The 11,118-nt window shown below is 39.4% G+C and overlaps 1 protein-coding gene across 1 annotated transcript; it reads left to right on the top strand.

Annotated features, from left to right (window-relative positions):
• Nucleotides 1–8,446: 8,446 nt before the first annotated feature.
• Nucleotides 8,447–11,109, top strand: LOC118804319 (macrophage mannose receptor 1-like; the record flags this gene model as incomplete). The annotated part of the gene is made up of 4 exons (XM_036564799.1): nucleotides 8,447–8,607; nucleotides 8,812–9,216; nucleotides 9,394–9,747; nucleotides 10,762–11,109. Coding segments are annotated over exons 1-4 (1,147 nt in total), but the record flags the coding sequence as incomplete, so codon positions are not given.
• Between the last annotated feature and the right edge of the window lie 9 nt (nucleotides 11,110–11,118).

The following is an 11,118-nucleotide window of genomic DNA, read 5'->3' as shown; positions in this document are numbered from 1 at the left end:
GGGGGACAATGATAATGATGGTTTTCCCCACTGCCTTTGCTCCATAGTAACTTCTTGCTTAGTGTGATGTCAGGAAGGGAGGGGTCTTGAGGAAGGGTGATAAGAGGTCTTTGACATAATGAGAAGTATACAAATTATATTACTTTAATTGAGTCCTACAAAGATGTGTTATAATACAGGGTGATTCAAAAAGATTAATCTGATTTCAAAGTGCCATGTTTTTACAACCGTAAGGCGCCTAGGAACCAATCACATACCGATTGAAAGAGGGGGTCATAGAGTTTCTGACTGTCAGTATGGCAGTGAACCTCCAACAGCTCAGAGCATTCGTTGTTGGTACCAACAGTTCCAAGAAAAATGTCACCATCATCACCAGGTCTCACGCCATGTGATTTTGGTGGGGATACATTAAGGATTCTGTTTATGTACCACCACTCCCAAGAACACTGGATGACCTCTGAAATCGCATTGAAAGAGCTGTGAATGCAGTGAGACCCGACATGATCAACTGAGTATGGGATGAATTTGACTATGACGTTGATGTTTTCTGTACAGCTGGAGGAGGTTCATATTGAGCACTTAAAATTACATAATAAACTTTATGCTCAATTAAACAATTTCCAGTTTGTTCTGTAATGATTTACAGTGAAATAAATCATTTTGAAATTGGATGAATCTTTTTGAATCACCCTGTACATTAAAATTGATTATAAGCTATGGTTTCATTTCATACAGGTATAATTCATAAATTGTTAAAAGAAATCATAGAATGGCTCAGAGTGTGTTTCTGAACAGGCAGGTTTGTTAGTTTTAATGCTCTATACTAACTGGGACTGAGCTTATTTGGCACTGGCAGCATGGTATGTACACTACTAATAATGCACTGACACTTCACAATTTTTTATAGTGTTTTTTATGTGTAATGAATGCATTATAATATTCACTTAAATTGTTATGATATTTTCTTATGTATAAACTACTTGTTGTATGGCTGTATTTGTAAACATGTTTTCTCCTGTATATCTGCATTGTCAAAAAAAAATATATGTATATGCACTCAACTGTAAAATGTAGCCTCAATTAACATGCATATCACATTTGAAAATAAATAAGTAAATGTTGGTGATACCATGTGATGTGATTTTAGTTTTTAAACACACACAAACACAATCCCAACCACTCCCTAATATGGGTGGAGACAGGTAGCAAAGCAAGGCAAAAAAGCTGGGTGAATGAATCACGTGCATCATCAGTAAACAAGTCCTTGCTAGCAAAGTCCATATATGCCAACTGTACTGTGACTGAATAGAATTGCAAGTTAAAAATCCTTTAACATGTTGATTTTTTAAACTGTCTTTATAAAATGATCATATAGTCATACCATATATGTCACCTGCTTTTAGCTTCACTGCACACTAATACTCTGTTTGCTCGGTACTCTGGTGTGAAGCATGGTATGTTGAATGTGAAGAGCAGACCTTGTGTTAGCAGCATTGTGAGATCTAGGATGTCCTAACAAGCAGTTAAGAATGGGCCATGACAAAATTTTGAATTATTTAGAATTAAGGTTTTAAACTGTATTTATATCTACTGTCATTTAACAGTTTTCTTCTGGTAAACTAGCTGAAAGATTTTTGACCATTTTTCAGATGATTTTTGTCATTCATGGTTCACACTCGTTTAGGTAAGAGACTCAAATCTGTCATTAATGTGAACGAAGCAGTGTCCTGAAATGACCTGCATGCATGCATCCTACTCAGTAAAGTCACATGAATGAATCACGTGAATCATCAGCACAAACTAACGAGCAGAACGAGCTTCACTGTGAAGATAATTAACTCTGATCAGCTCTCAGCTTCATTATTAGAGCGAGACGAACGTGAAATGTGCTGCTTTTCCACTGTTTACAGGCTTTGACTTCTGTTCGGCGCTGCTGCCACGGTAACGCTGAATGATGGCGCAGGGCAGTGGAAAAAAGCACATGAATTCTAATGTGAACGTTCATATTAAGGTCGCATGGCCACAAATCAGATACCTGTCTGAAAGTGTCTCAGGTTGGATTTGAAAAGATCAGATTTGTGTGTGTCCACACAGCTGATAAAGTCTTAGATTAACCCTCAATTGTATTTGTATATATTTTCATGTGCTGAAATATTAACAAATGAAAGTCCACTCTGTCCCCAGCCAGAAGGCAATAAGGCATCAACAAAAAGGTATAAACCAAAAATGGGAGTAGAGATGGCAATTTACATCTTGAGTTGTGCTGAATTGATATTGTTCAAATGTCAACTTCCTGACTTCAATTAATAGTGCAGTGTAGCTTCTTCAATCCAATTTTCTCACATGACTAAAACTTTTGCTCAGTCCTGTATTTCAATTGATCTATTTGCATGTGAGCATGTTTACCATGGAAAATATTTTCCACACTGCAAAATAAATGTGTAATACTCACTGGGTTTACCTTGACCAAAGAATGAGGTTAACAGAAATTAGTAAGGGGTGAGTTGTCTTTTGTAAAGAAAAAATAATCACACATGATTAGCAAAATTTAGTTTGAAACAGACAATATTTTACTTGCTGTCCTCCCTTTCTGCACTGCTCACATTTCCTCCTTGCAGCTGCAGCATCTGTGGAAAAGAATGCAGGCATGTACTTCACATGCTGGGCTGACTGGACCAACGGGCCTGCAGTGGGGCTCTTCTTGTGCTGACTGGCCTAAAAGTGCTGCAACATCTAATAGTTTTCTCAAAATGTTTGCAAGTTGCAACCATTAGTGTTTCCATGATGACTTTTTACTTGAGAGAGTCTTGTCCATGTAGCTTGGCCATTTGGTGGTGCAGGATGAAACTGACAATGACAATATCAATTAAAATGGAAAAACTAATGTTTTGTATCATATTTTTTGACTTATGAAGAACATTGTAATATCCAATCAGAGCATCTGAAAGATCAACACTGCCCATGTGCTCATAACAGTCTTTGACTGGAGTAGGAATTGGAAGAGCAGATGTACTCCACACACCTTGTTTGTTTTTCACTTGCCTGTTTACTGTGTCCCCTGTGTAGGCCTTATGCATTGTAGAACACATATCCACCTCCTAATTGTTCATCCACTTGACAAAGAGCAGCTAGCCAATTGGTATGGTACTACATGCACAAGCATTTTCCTCCAGCAGGTCAGAAAGAAGGGTAGTGTACACCTGTGTGTGTCTGTGTACACTTTGCATCCAGTGTCTAGTAGAGAATAACCAAGCGATTTTAAACTGAGTCATAACTAAAGTCCTTTTCCTGATGCCATGGAACATTTTTTACTTGTACACAAAGAAATTCTAAGTGAATTAATTTGCTGAAACAGCAAAAATGAATACTTTGGAGCCACATTTGGTGGGTGTTGCTTTCATATATAATTTTAGACCACCTTCAGCCCATGTCTGGCCACCATACATTAATATATTGATAACGGAAAAAAAAAATAGCAGCATGCTGAAAGTCTATCTGTTATGTGCTGAAGTTCCTTTGCTGCTTGTGTTTTCTGCATCTTCCTGAGCATGAGAAAGATGCAGATTGCTTGAAATAGCAAAAAAATCTCTTGCTGGTCATCATTGAGCAGGGGAATGGAAGCCCGTAAGTCTGTTTTTGGGACCAGTAATCTGCTATACTCATTGTTTTTACCAAGCCCATAAATATAATAAGTGAAATGAAAGCGTAAAACTCACTGACACAGCCAAACAATGGACTTAGCTGAGCAAGCTGACATGGATCAGGTAAGGGTTGCCCTAGTTAATCAAGGGGCTGCCATGGGAAGTTACAGTGAGTTATCCCCCTGAAGGAGCTCTGGAGTCCCCTCATTCTGCAGAGGCATCTGCTGCACAAGCAGAGCCCCAGTTGCATGGAGGATTAAATCCAGGAGTTTTTGGCACTATGTATCATCCAGTCATCGACTTCCCCAGCATGACCAGGGTTCTTCTTCGTAGGGAAGAATGACGGGGATGTTCACCCCATATTGATTACAGGTGACTCAATAAGATCATGATTAAGGACTGCTCCCCCTTACCTCTCATGTCCTCTGCCTTTAAGACACTGCAACAGGCATCTTCACCAAGCTGGACTGGCACAGTGCCTATAACCTAATCAGGTTTAAGGAGGAGAATGAATGGAAGATGGCCTTCATCACCTCATTGGGCCACTATGAATGCTTAGTTATGCCTTTTGGGCTGATGAATGCCTCAGCCATCTTCCAGGGCTGCAAATAACAAGGTTCTGAGGGAGGTGCTTGATCATTACATGTTTGTCTATTTGGATGACATTCTCATCTTGATGTCTTGCAAGCCCATGTCTGGTGGGTCCTCCAGCTGCTCCTGAAGAACTATTTGTTCATAAAGTTGGAGGAATTACTGTTCCATGTTCAGACAGTATCCTTTGTAGGATTTGTAGTGTTACAGAGCTGCCTGAGCATGGATCCAGTCAAGGTCTAGGCTGTGGCCCAATTGTCACAACCCACATGCCCCAACTTTGTACAGCAGTTCCTGAGCTTTGCTAACTTCTTCCACCGATTCCTGGAGAATTGTAGCATGATAGCCAATCATTCAACATGATTTGCCCAATGCAACTGTGTTGTCATACAGACCCAGGTTGAAAAATGCTAAGCCTGATGCTCTCTCTCACCAGTGGGAGCCCTCCCCTCTAGAACAACAGCCAGACTTTCCCACTGCAAATACAGTGCCTCCAATGAGCCTGTGTATGCCTGTAGTGGGATGCTACATTATATTGACTATATTTAAGATGTTTTTACTAGAAAATATATCATTTTTCACAGAGCATGTATTTGGGCTTTTAAAGTATTTAACAGCAGATTGCTGCTGCTACTGTGAATGGAATCATCAAAGAACATCTCTTGTTTTTGAATGTGGCAAATTGGTCTATGACTTGTGGCTCAGCAGCTCTGGTGTTTTACTTTCAATTAACTGCAAGACTTTGAAATCTCTTCTGCCAATTTTTTTTTAGGTAACCAGGAGGTCAGCTAGTTCAGTGCACTAAAAGACCTTTTTCAAGAGGTATTGTTAAGACAACATGAATGACTGTCTCTAGAGAGGGAAACATCTGCATCTAGGAGGATGTGCACAGCTAACAACTAGTTGTGGAAATCCAGCCTCTGTTTTGTGGGCTAGAAAACTTCTGGCCACCAGCACCTCTTCTGTTTTGAGATCCATGTTGTGGTGCTTAGCAAGCGCAGTTAAAAAGGAATCACTCAAGATTCACTCTGAATTAGGGCTGCATGCCTGGGTACCTTTTAGAAGGCTTGCATCTTCACTAGAAAATTGCTCACTGCAAAATTGTTCAAGCGCACTGAGCATCCTGTCCAAGCAGGGGGACAAGAACTGCATTAATGGATTACAGCTGACATGCCCAGAGAGTGGCTGAAAGATGCACAAGCTCAGGTGATATCAATCTAAATTTGGACTGAGTGGTGGTTAACTAGATAGGTGCCAAAATAAAAGAATAGACACTTTCCAACAAGCATCATAAACAGGCCTGCAAGTATGGCATGACACAAAGTACTCTAAAATGTGCTTGCACTCTTCCATTGGACCCACTCAAAATGGCTGCACCATCTTATGTTTGTGCTACATATTTGGCTCTGTTTGCCCATTCATTTGAAGCTGCTTCTGCAACACAGCTGTTATAGACTGTGCATCAAATTACTTTATTTCTGTTAGTGCTAGAAAACGCTCCTTAACAAACACAGCCAACTCCTCTGACTGTCCATTCCTGGCCTCATCTGCCATTGTGGTTTACATTTTCCTGGAGAAAGATATGTAATATTTGACAGAGGATTGTAAGAAAGGGTCAAATTCCTTCAAAAGTTCCATACATGCAAGAAAATTGCCTTGGTTTGTACTTTTCTTACTGCCACAAAAAGGCAGTTCCTGTCTTTCTAGCATTGAGGTGACTGCCGTGATTTGTCTAAGATGCTGCGTCCTTTCTGTTGTATGTGCAAATGCTATAATCTGAGCAGTGTTTTCATTACTGCCACTTACCTGGTAGCTCTGCCATGCTATCACACTCTTCATGGGTTTATGTCATCTCATGCTTTCCAACAATAAACAAAGCAGCATGTTTTTCTGAACACTCTACATGGAAAGCAGAAAGCTACCTTTTGATTGACAGATAATTCTAACCATCTGTATTTATCAAACCAGCAATACTCAAATACCCTGTTCTGTGCATCAAAACTGTTCTGTGGATAGCTATTCCACTTCACATGACTGGGCCTTGTCACCTAAATAATCCTGTCACTTAATCCCTCTATCTCACTAGGTCTGTTTGATCCTTCTCGTTCTCTGGATTCTCCATCTCTGGCACTCCTTCCTCTCTCTCACTCAGACATTTAGTATGTGAACCTTTTCCTTGCTCTGCCGTGCCTTCTGCATGACCCTATAGGAGGAGTTCAAACATTTTATAAAGTAACCATTAAATGAGTGAAAACCTGAATCCTACTTAATTTTTGCTAAATAACCAGTTATTGGATTTTTATTATGGAAGGAAAACCAATCATAAAAGACTGAAGACAGAATTTGTAAAACTAGGGTGACCATAATTTGGTTTCCAACAAAGAGGACACAGTAGACATTAGGGTAGCATAGTGGATATTCGGGTGACTGTCAAAAGCAAAATTCAACATGAAATCAAAACCAAATCCTGAACATTTTAGGCAATTTAGGAATCCTGGCTTTTTAGGTCACAAAAGAGGACATGCCCTCTAAAACGAGGATGTATGGTCACCCTGGTCAAGCTAAAAATGTCAATGTAAGTTTTGAGTAACAGTTATGAGTAACAGGCCTATATAATCAAATTCAGTATCTCTTCCAAATTGAGTCTTTGAAAGACTTGAATGTTTCTAATGTTTCTAATCCTAAACTCAGGAGGAGTTCACTTCCCTGCAAAGTTTACTGCTGTAATGGAGACGAGGTCACTGAAGATATCATTCCCTCTTTCGAGGGCAGAAAGCTCCCTTCACCCAGAGGAGCTACCTTCTCTCCACTTCAGCGACTCTGGCAACCTTATACCCTCAATCACCTATAAAACAATATCCTGTACAGGGTAACACTTATGGGAGACTTCTTCCCCAGAGTGTGTGACCTCTTTCTTCACCTGCGAAGGTTCATGACAAAGCAGTTGCAATGCAGAGACAGACAGCAATCAATGGTGAAAGCACACACTTCATGTTTCACAAAAAGACAAATTTTGTTTAACACTATTGAAATGGGAATTTCACAGGACATCCACAACATCCTGTGATGCTGTGTTGTTCAATTAATTATAATGCATGACCAAATAATTAATTATTTTTTTATTGAATTTTACAAGAAGTATTTAAAATATGCAGTATGAAATCATGCTTGAAAGGATGAGTTTCTAAAACTTCGGGTTATAGAGAGATGCATCTAGGGATTCTGTCTTGGGAGATGCTTTCCATGATTTCACTTCTGAGTGGAGTGAGTTTAGCTGGTAATAATAGTGACCATTAACAATATAACACTGTCAATGTTATTCACGTACAGAAGACAAGCCTTTACTCTTCTCTGTCGTGGCACCCTGATGGTGGATCGAACACTAGCTTGTCTAAAGATCATCCCTTGGTGTCTTTGAGAACTGACTGATGACCCATCTCATTGTGACGCACTTAAATGAACACTAATCTAGCACTTACTGAAATGTATTGTATTACACTCATACTATGTCTTAATTCTGTATTTTGTATCGTTCTTCCTAAATATCAGCACTAGCTTTTGCCTTTGGCAGTGTCTTAGCTTGAGGGTACTTCAGACTCTAACCTATTTGTACTTCATAACATGCAAGTCGCTCTGGAAAAAGGCATCTGCTAAATGCCATAAATGTAAAATTCCCTCGACCTAAGAGAAATACCTAAGGAATTTACGCGTCACCCTCAAATAATTCCATTGGGTATGGGAAAAATCTTACTTTAAAATTCTTACTTAAGGGGTAAAGTTGAGGATATTCATGCTACTGGGCATAGATTCCTTGTGGCACATGTTTCATTGTGATGACACAACAAAGCTATCAAATGTCTCTTTGATATTCGATCTCGCTGATATCATCTGCGATGTTGAGGTGTTGATTATTTGTTAGGGAAATCAACCTGCGTCTATACACCACATGCAAAGAGCTTTATGTTTCCTCTTTACTGGAAGTATACCTGTACAATGTCTAATTATACAAATCAAGACTGTGATGCTATCTCTGTAGAACTGCATGCAACAGAGGAGGAGCATATCACAAGGTACCAACATAATGAGGGGGAATACTCTACATGAACAATACATCAGGAGAGGGAGAACAGAAACAAACATCACAACACGCAATTTATTTTCTTTTAATGCAAATACAGTGGAAGAAAAAAACATTTTGCGTCAGCTTTATAGTGTAAGTATGGATTTTTTTTCAGTGTTTTGTCTGTGATAAATGTTACATGCCATTTTGAATGTAGACATTCATTCTTCAAATATGATCTAAACGTCTAGGTTGTGAAACAGTTTCTCTCAGAAATGGGCCTAAAATGGATTTTAATCACCTTTCTTCTCTCAGGTCAGTGTGCAACGTCTATTTACTGGTCCAAGACCAAACTAGACTCCAACTAATGTTTACTGTCTGGAAACCTTCAGCAGCCCATATATTTACATTTATTTATATGATTATATGTTATATGTTACAAGTGTGATCTCTATATACTGTAGACACACTGTTGCCATACAATACCAATTATTATACATTTTCATTTCCTTTTCACAGCTGTCTGTAATTTAGCTGCATATGTTCCTCATCGGTATCTCCTTTTGAATGAGAGTAAAACTTGGACTGGAGCTCAGAGCTACTGCAGACAGAACTACATTGATCTGGCCACCATCAACAACATGGAGGAGATGAAGAAGCTCAATGCTACTCTGAATAAACATCTGAATGACATACTCAGCAGCTCTGTTTGGATCGGCCTTGTCAGAGGGGACAAGGGGGAATGGCTGTGGTCTCTGGCAGATGGAAATGTCTACACAGGGGGGAGCACGTACAGAAACTGGAGAAGTGGGGAACCAAATGGTCCTTTGAATGGGACCCAGTACTGTGTTGCAATGTTTAAAGGTGATGGAACCTGGATGGATGATCACTGCAGCAGTTTGTTCACTTTCGTCTGTTATGATGGTAAGAACTTCTAGATACACATTAATGAGTGAATTATCCTTCGTAAAATACTGAAATCTGATTTGATATTGCGTGCATTGTTGTCATTGTTATTGCTGTCTAGTCTCGTTTTGTGGGTTATGAGGGCAGGCAATAATAAAAGTAACTGACATTAATAATGTAATGAATTTTTTTAAGAAAAGAAGACAAAGGCTGAAAGATACGTATTCATTAATGAAACGAGGACCCGGCGAGAAGCTCAGAGCTACTGTAGAGAACATCACACAGACCTGGCCAGTGTGACGAACCAGACTGAGAACCAGCAGATCTTTAATATTTCAAAAAACTATTTGACTGCTTATCATATTTGGATTGGCCTGTTCAACGACTCCTGGAAGTGGTCAGATCAGAGCAACTCTTCATTCAGGTACTGGATGTCTGGTCCAGAGAATTATGGTCAAGGTGGAAAGTGTGCTGCGGTGTTGCTGACTGAGAAAGACCAGTGGAATAATGAGAAGTGCGACAACCAGCTCCCATTCATCTGTTATGAGAGTGAGTTGTAGTTCACTTCTTCAACAATGTCTGTATGTATGTAGTGTTCTAAACAGGGTTGGGTAGTAACAGAATACATGCAACAATGCAAATTTAGTTTTGTTTTCACATGGTGGTTTCTTTCTTCAACGGTTTTTCAATGATGGTTGTAAAATGTTAATATGCGTAAAATTATCATAATTTGCAACTAAGACAATCAGCTCACTCTTAGCTTTTGTGTGAAATTAATGCCTTTTAAACTCATAGGACAAGTTGATTTGTCTGAACTCCTAAAACTGCTGAGAGCTGATTAGGGAGGGTCGACAAATTACCATCTTCAGAGTCCAAGCACAACACACCAACATGAAACCTTATGAGCCAGTACTGCCTTTTAGAAGATAGAACACACATGATGGGCAGTCAGAGTTTTAGAATGACAATTGTTATTTTAAATTATATTGCATTTGATTCAATGTACTAGATCATTCTACATCAATTACTTGTTCCCCTGTGTTTTAGTCTAAGAACTTTTAGTCATCTATGCTCAAAGCTTATTGTACTGTTATACAAATTTTCATCTTTATCCTCAAAGACTTTCATATATTGCTCCTCTTACATTTGGCCATTTCTCTAAATGTGAGATCAGTGACAGTTTTTGTGAGGCACAACATGTAAGTCACCTAAAGTTTATCATTCAGTTTCATAACAGTGCAGTTTTTGTGTTTGGCATGTGTTAAGCTGAATTTTTGTTAAAAAGTATTGTTCTTTTCTTAATTTAGTTATACATCTTTAATTAGATTCAAGTAATCCAAAAGTCATGGAAAATAATCAGATTACATCCGTAATCCTTTGGATTAGGTTACAGTTTAACAGGTAATCAGCAATCTGTAACAGAATGCATTTTTAAAGTAACCCTCCCAACCCTGGTTGTAAATATTGTTATTTTACCTTTTTATTTATATTTGACATTGTGTTTACTGCAAAACCCTTTGATGACACTGGGATGTCTAGATTATCCAGTTTCCTGTTTCCCAGATAAGCTGATCTTGATCAATCAGAATCTGACCTGGAGAGAAGCTCTGAGATACTGCAGAGATCATCATGTGGATCTGGTCTCAGTTCAGTCTGAGGAGATCCAGCTCTGGGTGAAGGAGGTGGCACAGAAAGCCTCCACTGAACATGTGTGGCTGGGTCTGCGTCACACCTGCACCCTCAGCTTCTGGTTCTGGGTGAGTGGAGAGTCTATCTGCTACCAGAACTGGGTTCCAGATAACGGGACCGGAGAAGAAGACTGCAGCTCTGTAGAGAGAACTGGAGCAGTGCAGTCTAGAGGAGGTCAGCAGTGGGTCAGCCTGCCTGAGGACCAGGAACTCAACTTCATCTGCACCACCT

Source organism: Colossoma macropomum, unplaced genomic scaffold (genome assembly GCF_904425465.1).
Source record: "Colossoma macropomum unplaced genomic scaffold, Colossoma_macropomum, whole genome shotgun sequence".
In the NCBI taxonomy this organism is placed as follows: domain Eukaryota; kingdom Metazoa; phylum Chordata; class Actinopteri; order Characiformes; family Serrasalmidae; genus Colossoma; species Colossoma macropomum.
This window is presented reverse-complemented; position numbering and strand designations above follow the sequence as displayed.